The following is an 18710-nucleotide window of genomic DNA, read 5'->3' as shown; positions in this document are numbered from 1 at the left end:
ATGTCTTACTTACCTGTTTGTGGTTTCTAGAAACATAGTCTCCCTTTTAGGATGAGCCACTTACCTAGTTTTCATGTTCTAGGAGTTCTCCCATTCACTCTCATTTCTTAAAGACTTCTCACTGTGATTTTTTTCAAAAGAATAAACTTGGAATACTTGGAATTAGAAGATATAGATCTAGTACCATTTACTTGCTTTGCACAACAATCACTTTATTCTATAAATTACACATAATTATCTTCCTGATCAGAGATGGTATGTGGGAAAGTATTATAAATTATAAAGTGTGTACATTACTATTGATGGTATTGTACACACTACAAATTTGAAAATAATAAGTGTATAAGAAGACAAACTCATCTAGTGGTCAATGCTCTCTTAATTTCCCCTGTCCTAATTCTTCTAATACCACTTGAAGTCCCTATGCCATATTCTTTCGAAAGGCCAATGAAGCAGAGCTATTCATCTTGCCATGACCTTCCCTTAGGACAAAGGCTGGCAAAGTATAACACACGGACAAATCTAGCCTGCTTTTATGTATAAAGTTTTATTGGAACAGCCCAACTCATTCATTTACATAAAGTCTATGACTAGTTTTTTGCCACGATGACAGAGTTGAGTAGTTGCTACAAAGATCATATAGCCCATAAAGTGAAAAATATTTACTATACAGCTATTTCCAGAAAAAGTTTGCTAACCCTTGCCTTAGGTTACAAACTTTAGAAAAGAGGGACTTTGTGGGTATGTAATTTTCTCTACACAATTCCTAATCCAGCTGTGTGCTTGATTAACTAGTAGTAAATAAATTCATTTTATAAAAATTCCTTTAACAGGATTTTGTGACTCAAGTGAAATCTTATTCTGAAATAAAATAGTGCAAATTGATTTGATGAAGCTTGCTCAATTAGGATATTTAGCTCAAAGATCCTATTGGTTTCAAGCACTGTTGATTTTTTTTTTCAAAAAAGAAAAATCTATAATGCCTCTGATTTTCAGCCTTAATAAGTCCCAAATATTAATCAAAAATGTACCTTTTATGGTGATTTAACTGATGCTCGTGTCACACTGACATCAATGGAAATAATGTAGAAGGTTAGGTTAAATCTTAGCTTTAATTTAAGATATGTGCTGGATTTCCTTTAAAAAATAATTTTCCTAGCTCAGTGTATTGTGTTAATATTTGAATATTCTAAAATTTAAGTACAGAGAAAAAGTTCTTCTGAAATTAAGAGTCTTGGGACTCAAAATTTGAAACTGCTTTGTTTTCTGGGCCTTTTTCAATAAAGAATTTCAGGACAAAGTACGTTACTCTGTACGACAGTCTGTTAATTGTTTCCAAGAGAATAATAACAAGCCGTCCTTGAGAAGAATGGCTGGCAGTGGAATTAGCTCTAGAGACTTTAAGATAGTATTTGCCAAGAAACAAGGTCAGTCTGATAATATGTCAAATACATCCTTTATTAACCTGAATAAATAAAATATACCTATAAATTATGAAGTGCATGGTGGCAGAGTTATCTGAACACTGTTTTAAAAGTTCTTATTAACATTTCATGTTTTTAATAAATGCCTTTAAATTTTGTGTTTCTCTGAAAGGGTATTTTAAATTTCATAAAAGCAATACCCTCCAGGATGCACTGGAGAGAATCACTGTGAAATGCTCTTACAGAATCATGATCTAGATTGAGTTTTACTCAGCTAACTGATTAAATCACGGATCACAGTCTTCTATAGACTACATGTCTATTCCAAAGTGGTTATTGCTATAGTTCATAACATCTGTAATTGGCCTAAAAGCAATAAATCTATTTCAGCAAAGTAACCCGAAAGAGCTCAGTTAAAGTGATTTTTTTTTAAAAAAAAAGGCAGTGACTAGTCATTTAATTCATGTTAGTGGACCATAAATATGGGAAATTGATGAAAAAGGTAACCTCTTTTGCATATTAAAATTCAGGAATAATTTATTTTTCTTCTTTTATTTAAAGATAACCAGGTGCTTAACCCAACATTAAATAAATGTCTCAATCCCACAATGTAATCATGTGTATCATTAACAGATAAGAATATTAAGATTGTGTCTAAGACAGTGAGAGAGAACAAGAGAAAAATTTAAATTAAGCACACACAGATACACTTAGAGTATACAGTATGATGTGTCACCATTGACAAAGCAGTAGGCTTAGACAAACGAGTTTGTCTACTTGGAATGGCTTAAACCATTTCCTAGGCAAATGCTTTTAGATTATATCTAATCTAAATTAGTCAAGACATAGCTGGATCGCTTAGTGCTTAGCAGAGAGGCCCAATGCCACAGATGTCAACAGGAGATATCATCCCAGGGCTGAAGAACTGTGGTTAATCCAAAGAATGTGACTTTATGCCAGGTTTATGCTGTATTAAGTCAGTAAAAGAGTGAAAGTCAACTAATAAAATCAAGTGATGTGAAACCACCTCCCTGTCACATACTCCCTGTCCCAGGCACTGACCACTGCCTTCATCTTTATTTTCCTTCAATGAGTTTAATGAGTGAGTTTAAATTAATAACACTGCGTTATTAATAACACTGTGCCAGAAATAAGATATCAGAACTACTCTTTTCAGTAAAGTTTGAGCTTTGGTCTCTCTATCAATCAGTGTTCTCCAGAGAAACAGAATCAGTAGGAATTGGCTTATGAAAACTGTGGGGCCTGACAAGTTCAAGTCCATAGGGCAGTCGGGCAGGCTGGAAACTCCTGGGCTGCCGAATGTGTTTCTACTCAGGGAAACCTTAGTTTGACTCTTAAAACCTTTCAACTGATTGGATGAGGTCCACCCAGATTATCGAGGATAATCTCCTTTACTTAAAGTCATAGATGTTAATTACATCTATTACATCTATCTATACAAAATACCTTCACAGCAATGCCAAGATTACTGTTTGATTGAATAACTGAGTACTATACCTAGTCAATCTGAAACATAAAACTAACCACTCATAGTCTCCTTGTTAAAAACAATAATAACAACAAAAACCAGTAACAAAAAACTCCACATCAATGTTTGAGTAATAATTTCTTTGTTCATTTGTATTCCTTAAGAGAGTTTATTAAAACCATATAGACAAATAGATCCAGACCTACAATATCCAAGGTGAGGAGTTTGGGCAGTTATTGACATAATTAAATGGTAATCTTTTGTTTGTCTGAATTAGTAGGGCAGACAATCTCAATTCACTAGGCACTGTTTCTCTTCTAATCCCAAACCTGACCCTGAAAAACAGCAGTCCCATTAAATCATCAGCTAATTCAGGATGCCCTGTGTGATGGCATAGAACACTGAGAAATCTTTAAATGCAAGATTTTTTTTTCTCGCCATAATTTCCTGTCACTGACCCACTCCCCAAGATAAAGATCTCTGATCCTACTTTGCTGAGTTAATGAATTGAGTTTTTTTAATCAATCAAGGTAAAGGTAAATTTTTATTATTGTCCCTGCTATTTTGTTTTTTCCTCTACGAGTCAGAAAGAAAAGATGTCCTTTCTTCATTCAAAAGTTTAGCTAAAATTCTACCTAAACTTTTAAATTCACATTCTCTGATCCTTAGCCAATATTCTGTTTCTTTCCCACTTCGTCCTCTTCTCTCTCCTGTCTGCCTGCTCCTTTTGTTACTTTTCTATTTATTTCCTGCCTTTCCCTACCAGACTTCTTAGATGTAATGTGTAAACTACTACTCCCTCCTTCTCCAGTTTCCTATACTATTATTTCTACCCTCAAAAGCCTCCTGAAACTAAACGTAGAAATGGCCCTGAAGCCCACCCACTGATGAAATCAGTGGCCTCTCTCCAAGTTAATGTTCTGTTCTTGCCACACTGGAGACAGGTGACAAGCCCCTCTTCAAACGCCATCTTTGCTGGCATCCTGCAATTATGGGTCTCCCTATCCCAGCTCATTTTCCTGTCTCTTTCATTGGCTCTCTTCCCTGGGAGTACCCCCTCCAGAGTTAACACCTTTTCCCAAAACTCGCTGTACCTTTGGATACCTCTTCTTGGATAGCTCAGACTTTCTGACAATGGTGCACACCTACTAATTTTTGCATTCAACAAATGTTCTTGAGCCCTTACTCTGTATCATTGTCATACTGGATGCCCAGTAGATACACGAGAAACAAGGCCAGCTGTTTTCTACTTTATTCCAAAGAGAAGAGGTAAACATTTTCTGGGTTTTATTTTATTTTATTTTATTTTGTTTGGTACTTTTGTGAGCACTGGTTATTTTTAATATTTCACTGAAATGTAAAAAGGAGTTATGCATTTATTCATGATAAATATATACTAGTTTTGATTGCTAGCTTGAGTTATATAGTTCATAGTATTTTAAGTTTAGAGGTTATATTTTATTCATCTTTGTATCTGCCAGGCCCTTCCCAGAGTACATGGTACTAGGGACCCCATACAAATTTATTGAATGAATACTAAAACATCAGATTACTATATTATGACTAAAAATACATCGACCTAATGTGGGTTACACTGGTTGATCTATGCTGAATAAAAACTCTGATTAGTAGTTCAATTAGTGAAAATAGAAGAACTAATTTACTTGATATAAAAGTTGAGATTGAAAAATCATTTTGAATACAAAATCCATAGGGAAATAACAAAAGAAATCCGAGAGTGAAAGCTTTGGCCCTATGTAGGTCTCTATACTCATGACTCCAAAATTTGTATCTCTAGCCCATCAACTCTGTTTTTTTAAAAACTGCTTTTTCCACTAGTATTTACCAAGCACAAATCACAACATATCTTCCTCTCTCCTACCATGAATTTTCAGGCACACCACTGATGTAATCATTCTCACAGATAACAAGGTTAACATTTTAAATATTTCTTTAATTTGTAAGATATTGAAAATAATGACGTTATCGTATATTTCATATACTTAGGATGTGTAAGATATGTCATAACTACAGTTATCTTTCGCAAGTATTGATTCAATCAACCTCAGTTAGTAATTGTTATTGTTAAAAACAGTGCATCTTTACTGATTAAAAGAATTAATAAAGAATCTATGAGAAAATTTTGGCTGAAAAAAGAAAAATATTAATTAAGTAAAATAGATACTGAAGTTTATTTTTTGTATTTCCTTTGCCTTGGCAAAAAAAAAACAAAAAAACACACACACCAAATTTCAGGCTTTTAGCTCTAATCTTTCTCCACAAAGCAGTATGATGCCTTGTCAGATTTAAAATGATAATTGCATGTTTAGCAGGTGAATGAATTTAAGAACCTGCAATCAAACCCATAGGGAGAAATGAAACTAAGACAAATAATTAGATAAAGACATCTTATAGCAGAACATATCTGATATAGTTTCTATTTCCTATCCTTTCAGAGCTAAGTCTCAATTTTAATTAATATTTTTCCAATATCCTGACTCAAGTATTTTATGCTGAAGAAATTATTGAAAGATTGACTAGCAGACTTTTGATGTAGTAATAAATATTTATGATCTGCTGAGTGTGTTTTATATTATTCATTGACTAGATTCTTGGATCTCTTGCTTCCATAGACCAGTAATTAAAGATGTGAAGTATGACTTTATGCTTTCTCTGTGTCAGTTTCATGAGTTGAATTCAGAATGGATGTGGGTAACAATATGCTTTCAACAACCATTGCTATTTATGAAGAAAAGTTAGCATGTCTGTGTGACTAAAATTGGAAATACAGTGTATAAAAAAAATCCTGCATAGCTCTTATATATACCCTGTATATGTTCTAGGCCTAAGAAAACTGATTCCTTTACAGTTCACTAGTGAGCTAATTGCCCCTTACCTATTTGGGTCCCTTAAAATTATTCACCCTGATCTGATTTTAGTTCATTGGGATACACAATCCTGTTCCTAATAGTTCTTCCTTTTAGAATTCACCAAAGCCAGATTTTCAAAGCTTAAGCATCTCATAAAATATCTTAAAATAATTTTCATTCTTTCTGTGTTGTACTTATTAGATGTTTATGACCTCAAAGTTGTGTCCCCAATGGTCCTCAGTGGAGCTTGACATTTTGTCTTCATTTTGTTTGGATTTGTTTCCTTTAGCACCTTCAAATAAAGTTAGTAGCCCATTCAAATAAAGGTTAATCTGTCACTGGGTAATTTCTTCATGTGGGCCAGAACTTGCAGATAAAAACGAGACTGTTACATCATGATAAAATATCATGTATGTTTACACTTTGCTGAAATAGCTATTTAATTCAGGCAGTCAAAAAGATGAAATTAGGTAAGTAAAACTTCAAATGATAATGTAGTCTAATTCTTAAACAGTGCCAAATAAATAGATGAAATGAATCTTGAAATTCCATAATGTATGGAACCAAACATCCATCTAGTTAGAACACAAGCCTGAAAGTGACTCCAAGTACATTAGAACTAAAGCAGCTCTGTCACTTTGTAATGCGGTCCTTGGCTTCCCTAAGCCATGGTCACTGCTCCGATGGAATGGAGACAGTGTATTCTCCATCAGGTTACTTCAAGGATTAAATACAATTAAGTCCCTAGAGTGCTTGGCAGAGTTCTTGGTGCACAATTTTATCATTCTTAACACATAAATAGAAGCTATTGTTATTATTAGCCAATGTACTCATTGCTCCATGACCTCCAACAATGTATTTATTCAATAGAAAGGATTTAATGGACTGTTTTTGCATTATCTAGACCCAACAATAATCAAGAGATTGTAAAACTTTCACTTTTCAATTGACTCATCTGGGACAATATTGTTATGATTCTTTCATTTTATTATGATTTGCAGGAACTTGAAATACAATATAGTGCTAATACTATGATTATAAAATTATTACTAAATTTAGGTTTAAAAAGCAAGAAATTTTTATTGTTTCTGGCGGTCAACTATATTTGGCTGAAATGTAAAATGTATTTCAACCCTTAAGTGAGAAAAATAACATATAAACCTGGGGATCTATTACATGATATTCATGTAAATACATGTTAAACAGTGGTGGTACAAGGGGACAACTTCAAATCTTTGATGGTGATTCTGTGCTAACTTATTCCAATCAGGTTCAGTATGATTTCATAATTTGTAACATTGGGAACAGCAGGGGATTAGATTGTTTTTCTCAGTGCCATTTGTCTGTTGTATCTGAAAATAGAATAATCTCCCATTGTCTGCAGGGAAATTGCTGCACATTTTTCTGAAACTCTGGGTGACATTATTCATCCCCAAAAGAGTCTGTGTACAGTGTCTGGTATAGAGAGGGGAGTAGTGAGGACGCCCGGATGTCTGAGATTATAAGATACCATATTTGTTTCCCTTTCTTTCCACATAAACCAAAGGGATAATAACTATCTTTCTCTGGATTCCAAAATTTCAGTGCAGCCAAAAAAATTTTTTTCTTCCCCTTTGCCATGTGTTTGAGGGATTTTTAATTGGCAGTCTTTGGTGTGTATGGTCCAATGGGCAAACTGACTTCTTGATACTTATATAAAATATTGTTGCTTCAGAAACTGAAATTGGAAAAAAAGCGTCCAAGTTTGAACAATCAAAGTCTGTCAGTGAAGATTCACATCTGCCAAGTCTGTTTTCCTCTTAACAAGTTAGAAGGGCTTTCTCATTCAACCTTGGACCTGTGTGTATGCAGTGTACAAATACGCAGTCACATTTTTAGCACAGCACATTTGTTCCTTCTGCCAGCCATTTTATGAAGCTCAGCAACTTACTGCTGCACTTTGTCAGAAATTCATATGGGAGAAATATTCTGACAGCCCTTGTTTCAGCAAAGCAGCAGGGGCTCCGTAATTTTTCACATGAAGGGAGGGAAAAAGTAGATCAACATAATCTAGTATGTTACACTACCAGTTAAGGATTGTTGATTGGCTTGCGATGGAAGCACTAGCCAGAACACTCCCCAGAAATACCACATAGGGTGATAGAGATCTAGGGGTGACAGCTTCCCTGACCAAGCAGCCCCACCAATATAGACATCCCCCACCATCAGTGGATACTCAAGACCAGCATCCAGCTTACACTGGAGCAAATAGTATATTTTTTTCAAAAGCAATTCAAGGAAACAGCTTTACAGAATCTTATCTGGACTCTTGAAATAGGGTTTTTCCCCCCTCTTCTATATTGATTTCATAGTATCAAAAACTAAATTCTGCTTTCTTCTAACTAAAAACACTGCACTATCTGTCTTAAAATGTGTGTAGGTGGGTAGGTTAGGTACCAAACACACAAAGCTACAAACACTTTCAACCATTTGGCAGGAGGCAGCAATCCGAAATGAACTGAATGTACCAATCTCTCAATCTCTCTCTCTCTCCCTCCCTCCCTCTCTCCTTCCTTCTCTCCCTCCCTCCATCCCTCCTTCCTTCCTTGTTATTCATTTTTCTTTCTGAGTCAAAACAGCTAGCAATTGACAGTTGCGGCTAGAGTAGAATAAACTGTTGGAAAGCATGTCTGTGGGCAGTTCTGGCTCCACCCCAGCCAGCTGTCTCCCATCATTTTAGGGGAGGTTTTATAGCCACTTGACACATCGTGTTGAAATAAGGTCAGAAGAAGGTTATGGGTCATAGCACGTTGGCCCCTAGGAGCCATTTATGTAAAAAAGAATCATGTTTGTTCAGGAATACAGTTCATGCTCTTCGTAAATAAACATGCACACTGCTTAATGCCCATGTAAAATGATGATGCTTTCCTACAATGTACTTCTGTAGCTCAGCTTTTCATGGGGCCCGTGGGTGGTTGAGCATAGTTCTGTAATGCCTCCTCCCTCATGTGTGTCCCTAACTCAGGATAGGACAGGGGAACTCTACACTACATTTTTATCTTGCTCTCATAAGCTTTCATATCCTGCTAAGCATTTAAAGATATATTTTTAAATTCTTTTGTTTTTATTTTTTCCTAGTGAAATCCTAAATTCTCTTTAGATGCAAAAACCTATTTTCATTTTTTAGGGTCCCTCTGATAACATTTTTGTGGGCTGTTCTTTATTTTATTTTGGTTTAAAATTAATTTCATTGTTGTAGAGAAATAACAGATTCACTGACCATTTTATCCTACTGAATTCCTAAAGTGAGCACGCTATTTAGAAAGCCTCTGCTCTTTGGAGCTTTGCAAGAAACAGTCTTTTGTGCTTTCTTTTTGTGGCTTTACTTATAGATTTAATCTGAAGTGTTGTTTAATCTTTGCCAGATCAGCAAATAATCAGAGCCTTTAGATTCTCTTAGAATATATTTTCTTTCTCCTTTCTAAGTAAAATGCAAGTATTTAAATATATCTTACCACTCTGTGCCAAACACACAAAAAAATGTAAATAAATCGTCAGACTAATTCACATCTGCCAGGGAATAATTGTTGGATGCTTGCTGATTAAGCATATATATGTATGTGTATATATATATATATATATATATATATATATATATATATATATTTTTTTTTATTTTTTATTTTTTTTTTTTTTAACAAAGCGTTTAATTAGGCATCTGCACTGGGTCACAAAGATGAAATTATAGAATGTGATTAAGAAGTTATTCATTATTTTGAGAAATACGTGCCTACGCCAAGATCTTGGTATCCTTCTGCCTATAGAAAGATTGTTGGACTCACTGGCTGCTTTTGTAAAAAATCAAAGAACCTTGGGGTGAGCCCCCAGAGAACTGTCACTTACCTGTTTAACCGCATTACTAAAATTCCCCAATGCCTTATACTTGTATGAGTGCAGTTGGAGAGCTTTCCACATTCTCACCAGATGTAGGAACTCTTAAAGCTGCTGTACCTTAGAAATGATTTTTTCTGACCTCCACTAGTGTTACATGAAAGGAACTGGACCAAAAAAGTTAAACTGCTTACCCAAGATCACACAGCTATTGAAATAATTTGTACTAGAGCTTTTGTTTCATGATAGCTACAGCATTTGGTGGGTTGCTGTGCCCTCTCACCTCCTGCCTAAGCACTCTCAAAGCCTCCTCCAAACAGCCTATTCTGGAGGACTGTAGAAAGTGGACCGAGCTACTGCTCAGGTTCCTGTTTGCAATTATTTGCTTTACTGCTCCCTCCATCAATTTAGTGAACCAGAAGACTATTGCAGTTTGTCTCCCAATCTTCATAGTCAGGAGTTAAAGACATTTTACAGCATGCTGACTGATATGATGTGAGGGACACAAAAGAGTCCCCAAGTCAAAATAAGTCCTGGACTGTTTGAAATTCTCACCATTTGTGTTGAAGTTCCTGATACTCACTCAATGATCAATGTGACTTTGGAGAAGCCATTTAACTTCCCGGCTTAGTTTCCACGTGTATAAGATACAGATAAAAATGCCTATCTCATAGGGATTTTGTAAGGATCAGAGAGATGGAGTTTGTAAATGCCAGATAAATACTCAGTGTGTTAACGTGGTAGTCACTGTGGTCACAGAAATTCCAAGAGCTGTGAATGTGTTTATGAATGAATTGAAGGATTATGCTGTCAGGGAAAGTAACACACAGGAGGAAGTAATTAACACTCAACAACAGCAGGTGGTCAGAAAGATGGTCAAAAATGTGCAGCTGGCCTCAAAGAGTGACTTTAGAGGGGACAAAGGATGGGGAGATGCAGGAGGCTGGAAAGAACATATAGCCTGTGTGAGGCATGGCCTGGAGCTGGGACCAACTGAAGCAGCATAGGCTGGGAAGAGGTAGGAGAGGGTGAAAATGTAGACCGAGCCTTCAGTGCTGTGCTAGAGAATTTTGACTCGATTTCCTCTGTGAGCAGACACTGACGGACGTTAAATAGAAAACATCAGAGAAAAAGGTATGGAAGATGAGTTGACAGGGAAGCGGGTGGAAGGCAGTGCCCAATGCTTCACAGCCACTGGCACCGATGCCCTTGGCCTGCGAAATAGTCATAGTCTCCTGGTTCCTGAGCCAGTCCTGACCAGAAGAGAGGATTTATTAGCAATCCCATGTCCTCCTGGAGGTCAGTATGGGGTGACACTAGGGAACCCCATTATCCCATGGGATCACTCTTTTCCGCCATATGCTTGGCTTCCCTTTCCTTTCCCCCTAGTCTTTCCTGCTATGACATCAGGAACACAAGCCAAGAGATTTTTCATGCAGTAGATGGTAAGGTCTTGTTCTCAGGGGACAGAAGTTGGAAGAGAAAGGAAGGAACGAAGTGAAGAGCTCTCTAAGAAGTAGAATCCAAGAGCCTTTGTCTCAGAATGTCAGAGTGAAGAGAACACCTTGGAGATCCTCTGGTTCAATCCTCTCTTTTTATAACATGGTGCCTGGCTCAGCAGTAACGGAATATAATAAACTTTAAATAAATTAATGAGTAAATGGCAGATAAGACCAGAAATATGTTGACAGCATACTTGGCATAAGACCATAAACTTCCTGACACCTACATCAGTGATCTCTCCATTATGCTACAGTTGGTCTCATAATGTAAAAAAAAAAAAAAAAGATTAAAACATTATCTGAACACTATTTTAATACTGCAGCCTGATTCACCTCATTTTAATTCACAATGTCATTTATTATATAGCACATAAAAATTAATAAACTAAAATTTTTCTGATGAAGGCATTTTGTCCTGCCTCTTATACCTACCATAACCTAAGTATTTGTTTTTGTATTTCTGCATAATTGATGGATGTCTGTAATAATGCTATCTGCAAGACAGATGTTTAGTCACTAGAACCACGGTAATCTCCAGAACCTCCAAGGTGGAATCTCCTCCAATTGATAGCTCTTTTCATAATTTTCACTCTAAGGAGACGATTTGGGAATTTTAGAAAATACTTTAATTATTCTAAAAGAATTATGCTTCTGTTTTTATGAGAACAGAAATCGAGAACATAGTCTTGATTTTTAGCAAAAGAGATGAGATTTAGATACAAGGAAAAACTTTTGGACAATAAGAGACATAGAGCCCTATAAGATTCATCAGGGAACCTAAGAAAATAGGACAAGGGCCCATTTATCCCTTGGATGTTTTATCTTCGGACTTTTCTCACTTTGTAACATACAAGTAGTTGAGAATATTCCAAGACCCACACATGTGTATGTTCTAAGTTCCCCCCAGCACCCCACCGCCATTGCCATATAGTTCCCACATGCCTTTGTCCATCTGATGCCTCCACCCTCACCACATTGTACTTGTATTCCAGAAAGGAATGAGGAGTTCAAGGATATTTTCATGAGGCACTAGTCTTCTTTGTTTGCAAGGAATGTATTCAGTTACAAGGATGAACATATCTGTCCTCTCAAATTTCTGCAAGCAAACTGCCACATAATTTGATAAAATTCAATAGTTTCTTTTTAACTACTTGAAATTACAACTATTTACTCTTTCTCATCCTTAGGATACTTTTAGTTTCCAGTCGTTAGTTAAAATTTTAAAACATGTGTTTATATATGTAGCATTACCATAGTGCTGTACCATTTACAGAACACCTTCGCAGACATCTCTTTCTTATAAGGTGTGTACAGCAGCTATTGTTATCTCCCTGTTATAGACAAGGAAACTGATATTAATGACTTGCTCAGAGAGTAGCCCAAGGAGACCCAGCTTCAATTCTGTTTGTCTATCTGACATACCACAGTCCTTCACTTAGAATAATAATTTTACCAAGAGCGGTTATTGTCAATGTAATTGAGGTGGTGTGAAGCACAACCCAAAAAGTAAATGCCAAAATTTATTATGTTTGTGGGGGTTGTAGAGTGAAAGTGAATATTCAATTTTATAATAAAATTACTTATTTTAATAAAAGTATATATTATTATGTAAAACACAAAATAATACAAACTTCAAAAAAGAAAGGTCAGTTAAATCTTATAGCTGAAGAGGAACCTAAAAAAACAGTAATTTTTCAATGTAGAGTTCATGTAATTGGTGGAATGGAAGTATTCAGTGAGGTGTTTTTTTTTTTAGGCTTAAAATCGATTGCATTTTCCTCTGACTAAATCTTTCTATTCTTTATTCTATGAGAATTTATCCTAAATACCTAAAGAGTTCTCAAAATAGTAATGATACTCTTTTATGGAGAAAACTTGGAACAGGTAGAAAACTCCCACAAAGGAATAAAATCTGAGAGAAATTGGTAGCCATAATCATGAGATAGGAGCGATAAGAGTAGGAATTAACAGAAGATATCATTGAAGAGATGGGGAAAGAAATGAATTCATTGGGATGAAGTTATACATAGAAAAGAGGTGCACTTGAGGATAGAGAACTAGCAGAATTCAACTAAAAAGGCAAATGCAAGTTGTAAATTGTAAACAGTAAAGATATGAACTTTACAAGCATGGTATCTTATTGGGTGGTGGAGACAAAAATAAGATGGGAGGATTTTCGGCAAAAAGTGTTAAACAGTAGGTCTAAAGATTGAGCCACCTGAACTTCATAGAGAAGACTATAGGATGAGAATGGAGTGTGAAGTAAATTATTATTGTCTCGTCCAAAATGGAAGTTAAGGAAGGTAAACAGCAAGTGGTAAATGAGAAAGGGTGAAAAGGAAGATTCTGCAGGCCACCATGACTCAAAGTATGTGGGAACAGAGAAAAGAGGTATAAAAATAAACCCATTTTCAGCAATGCTTTATGAAGAGAGTCATTTTATCTAAAACAATGAAGCGTCTAAGAGGTATCCGATATTATATTTTGATTCTCATGACTAAGAAAGAAACCAATGATCTTAGAATATTTTCCCATACAGGCCAGCAGTTTTAAACCTCCTGCTTCATCAGCCTCACTCTCCTTCATTTGCACTTTGAAATCCCATAATTGGGAATCAAGTCATTAAGCCCTGTGGGGACACCAGGCTCATCAGTCACACCAAACCTGACCAATAGGCTTGAAGTCAGTAGTCCTAGAACCATTTGACCTCAATATGGCCTAAAATGAATGGCCATATGGGAAACAATGTAACCCTGCCAGACAACGTGGCAATGAAAATGTGTGCTTGGATTTCAAAAGAAATGCATCATCTTGTTTTTATGGAGAGCCTTTCTTTGATAAGATTTAAAGTGTTTTCACAAGCTTGATCTCATTCGCACAGCAGCCCTGTGAAAGAGGAAATGGAGGAGATATTTTAATTCCCATTTTATAAAAGAATACATAGAAAGATAGAGAGATCAAATGACTCTTTTCCAATTCTGCCTCTTAAGTAGGCCAACAGGGTTGGAGCTCGAGCCAGTTTTCCTAATGACATCCCTTTCTGTGCTCTTAAGCCCAGTCTATCCCAGGACTTGGCATGGCACCACCAGGTGACATATACCAGGTGGCTCATATATTTATTTCACAACATGTGAATGACATTCATAGAGCACAGTCTATAAATATCCTACCCAATCAGTTCTATCTGAGCAAGCAAATGTTTGCTTGTATCTTCATCTGCAACAATTCTGGCACGACACATGTTTAGACAGCTATGTATTTTTTAAAGTGAGCAGTTGAGTACTGTCAAGGTGTAAGATAGTTTTAACTGTGACAGCTGATCACTCATCTTTTACATTCAGAAATCTTCTGCATAGCTCCACAAAAGTATTGCAGGGTCCTTTGTCACTTGCTTGCTTGATGACTTGAAAAAATTGCTCTGAGTGGAAAATATCCATAAATTATAAAAGGCAGTCTTACTAAGAACCATAAATAGTTCTCGTTTGGTTTCTAAATAGCACGATCACATTAAAACTAAAAAAGATATAACATTAATCACTATAATTCAAAAAGCTACTCTTTAGACCTGGCAGGGAAGCTCGCAAGCTTTGAATGTTACCCGTAGTAATTTTTTCCCTATGAATTCCTGGCATAGCCGAGGGAAGGCTAAAGCATGCTTGGGGGTTGGGGAGTTTATTAACAGTGATTAAAGTTAGGGAGAACTTTAGAGGAAAGTGGCATCGGTTACCTTCCTGCCTGTGACTTGGTCACTTAGAAGGCAATACTCATCTTGATTATGATTGTGATGGGAATATTTTGGTGTGACTGTTGTCCTGATTTTACAGAGGGATATAACCAAGGACAGATAATAATTCCTGAAATAGCAATCGTCCTTTGCATAACAATTTATAGCTTACACACCCTTTCACCTGCATGATCTCATTTGTTATTTCCCATAGAACAATAAGTTGCTATTATTGTTCCTCATTACTTTTGAAGAATCTGAGTCACAGAGGATTTAAGTTAGTTTTGAAAGTCACACAGCTAGTAAGTTATGGAGCTGGAAATAAGACCAAAATTGTTTGACTCCCTATCCCATGTAATGTCACCACACCGTGCTGCCTCAGATCAAAAATGGAGATGGGCAGGGGAAAAAAACCCGACTAACCAAATCGGAAGAATGGGGAAATGAGAGGTACTGAAAAGGAAACCCAAATGACCAATAAAAATATGAAAAGATTCTTATCCTCACTAGCAATCTGGGAGATGCAAATTAAAACCATGATCACACCCATTAGATTAGCAAAAATTAAAAGTCTGAGAATGCCAAGTACTGTGTCAGATGGGAAGCAATGAAAATTCAGATACGTTACTAATGGGAATGTAAATTGATTTGACCTATTTTGTCAGCTGTTTGCCATCTAGCAAAAGTGAAAATGCACGTGGCCTATGCCCAGCAATTCTATGCCAAGGTGCATACCTCATATGTGCCCAAGGGCCATGGAAAGAGGCCCATAGCAGAGTTATCTTGAACCAAACTCCACAAGAACCCATTAACAGAAGAATGGATAGATGATAATAAATAAGGATGTAATCAGTCTTCCAATAAATACTATGTTGCAATGAAAATTAATGAACTTGAGGTACACGTTATCAAAATAGATAAATATCACAAATAACATTTTGAGGGCAATTACAGAATAATAATAGGCATATCATTTCCAAAAGGTTTAAAATACTCAAAAATGTATTTTAGGGATATTATTCTTTAGGGATTACATATTCTTTAGGGATATTATTTACAGATACCTAGATATGTCCTAGAAACTATAGACTATAATGTGAATAACAAACCTCAAATGCAGGACAGTGGTTGCCTTTGGCAAAGGCAGGAAGGGAAGCACATGGGAGAGAGGTGCTCCTCACGGCTCTTCAAATGATGTGAGAATGTTCTAATCATTAAGCTAGATGGTAGGTAGTACACAGGTGTTTATTATTCTTTCACCTTTTTCATGTGTGAAATATATGATAACTTTAAAAATAGAAGAGGCAGCAGGAAAAGGAAAATAGTTTCTCCGGATCAGTTCCTTCTCTGGTGGGATGACCAGAACCACTTGAAAATGGTGCCCAAGATCACAGCTGCCCCAGCGTAACGAGGAATCAGAGCAGAGGGTGCCCCTCCCAGGTCAGTTCTGAGGCCTGGTCTAATGTCCAGCCATTATTCCAGCACCCTCTCAGGTACACATAATTGAAGAGTGAACTTCCATGTAACCAGTTGCATAGCCTGTGACATCTTCTAGAATCAGACCTGGATCCCTGAAATGCTTGTTTGGCTCTTCTGTCTCCTTATTTTTAGCACTTTTAAGCAGCTCTCTAGCATTTGGGGAGAGAGTGTTAACCAATTCCTATAAGCTTAGGGCATTTTACTCAGGAGTGTTTTATTCATGGAGTCATTTATTTTTAAGTGCATTTCATGGAGAAATCGTTTTATAGCAGACACCTAAGAAAGGCCAGGAAAGTATTTAACTCTGGAAGTTTAGCTCTGTTTTTCATTTTTGATGTTTACAATTTTGATGGGCAAGGATGTCTCACAATGAAATCCCTAGTCATTTACACTACCCGGTTCAGAATGATCCTGATAAATTAATCTGTTGAGGTACTCATTTGACAATCTGTGAAAACATGTCTTTCTGTTCCTCACATACTCCTCAGCATAGTCAAGCATGATCTCAAGTTGCAAGTTCAACTCTCTAACATTATGGGTTTTGAGGATAAAAATATTAATCCATGATAGAACAATTCTCCAAAAATAAAGTTGTTATTCAGACATACTTGATTTTTTAAACAATTACCTCAAACACATTTTCCTGCATTTTAAGGAGGAAATATTTTTTTCTGAATATATTTGAGAATGAATAATTTGCATTCAGGGCATTTTTAATATCATAAAGTTAACTCCTAACCAGTGGACTTCTGTAACTATGAAAATTCATTGGGGAGAGAGGGCAAATGCCTTTTTCAAAAAGATCCGCACAAATATCCATTTATCTAAGATCAGAGGATAAGTCTATGGCAGCTTCCTGTTTGAAAGCCAGGGTTCCAAATCCCCTCCATCCTATTTTAGCAACAATAACATTAACAATGTTCCACATTTACTGAGCACTCACCATCTGTCAGGCACTGCACCAAGCACTTTTTCGGTGTTATTTCATTTCATCCTCACCACTTAACAGACGAGGAGCTGTGGCCCAAAGCAGGTAAGTCGCTTGCACGATATTCCATATCTGCTAAGCAGTACAGTCAGGGTATGGACCCAGGTCCCTGATCCCAGAACCTGTGCTCTTGACCTTGACTTAGGTATACCTGGAAACTTTGCAGTTACATCTTGCTATAGGTAGAGAAAATAAACGGGCAAAATATTGTCTTCTCCCGTAAAAAAGAAAAAAGGCAGTTGGATTAGACAAGTGATACCAAAAACAAAAAAACAAACAAAAAAACCATACTAGGGCTCCAAATTTTTCATCCAATACTTCTGACCACCACTTCTCAATAGTTTGAAATTTTTATTAACTTAAATACATTAAAGATGGAAATGAAAAAGACACATAGAATGAGTACTTCTTTAAGATACAAATTCTTCTAACCTTTTCTTTCTGACCCTTTCTTTCTGAATATGAAGTTGTTTCTGAACTTCAAGAATAATCATATAGCATTTTTTTCAGCATTTGATCAGTGTATTTGTTGGCAGACCTGTTGTAACCTTGAACCACCTGCAGTAAATTTAAATATTATTCTAATTGATCTCCTTACTGCTGAGAAACAGAGCACCGCTTTCACTCGTCTCATAAATAATTCCATTTCTCTACGTCAGCGTTAATTGACCTTACCTCATGTTGCCAATCTCGTTCTTCTCTCCTTACAGGTGATGTCATCGTCTACATTAATGAAGTTTGTGTCCTAGGACACACTCATGCAGATGTAGTCAAGCTTTTCCAGTCTGTTCCTATTGGTCAGAGTGTCAGCCTGGTGTTGTGTCGTGGCTACCCTTTGCCTTTCGATCCCGAAGACCCTGCTAACAGCATGGTGCCACCCCTTGCAATAATGGAGAGGCCACCGCCAGTAATGGTCAATGGAAGACATAACTATGAAACATATTTGGAATACATTTCTCGGACCTCACAGTCAGTTCCAGATATAACAGATCGGCCCCCTCATTCTTTGCACTCCATGCCAGCTGACGGCCAGCTAGATGGCACGTATCCACCACCTGTCCATGACGACAATGTGTCTATGGCTTCGTCTGGGGCCACCCAAGCTGAACTTATGACCTTAACCATTGTGAAAGGTGCCCAGGGCTTTGGCTTCACGATTGCCGACAGTCCTACCGGACAGCGGGTGAAACAAATCCTCGACATTCAGGGATGCCCTGGGCTGTGTGAGGGTGACCTCATTGTGGAGATCAATCAGCAGAATGTACAGAACCTGAGCCATACGGAAGTAGTGGATATACTGAAGGACTGCCCCATCGGAAGCGAGACTTCTTTGATTATCCATCGAGGAGGTAAGATAGACCCTG

At 36.7% G+C, this 18710-nt stretch overlaps 1 protein-coding gene across 9 annotated transcripts in view; it reads left to right on the top strand.

Annotated features, from left to right (window-relative positions):
- The window catches only part of MAGI2 (membrane associated guanylate kinase, WW and PDZ domain containing 2), a 1294930-nt gene that overhangs the window by 1057835 nt on the left and 218385 nt on the right, over positions 1–18710 (top strand). For all 9 annotated transcript variants that reach the window (XM_074340646.1, XM_074340647.1, XM_074340644.1 and 6 more), the window contains one exon: positions 18057–18695. In XM_074340646.1, coding sequence (XP_074196747.1) covers positions 18057–18695 — 639 coding nt within the window. The remainder of the gene's footprint in view (positions 1–18056; positions 18696–18710) is intronic.

This window comes from Rhinolophus sinicus, linkage group LG09, assembly GCF_036562045.2.
Source record: "Rhinolophus sinicus isolate RSC01 linkage group LG09, ASM3656204v1, whole genome shotgun sequence".
Taxonomy (NCBI): Eukaryota; Metazoa; Chordata; class Mammalia; order Chiroptera; family Rhinolophidae; genus Rhinolophus; species Rhinolophus sinicus.
This window is presented reverse-complemented; position numbering and strand designations above follow the sequence as displayed.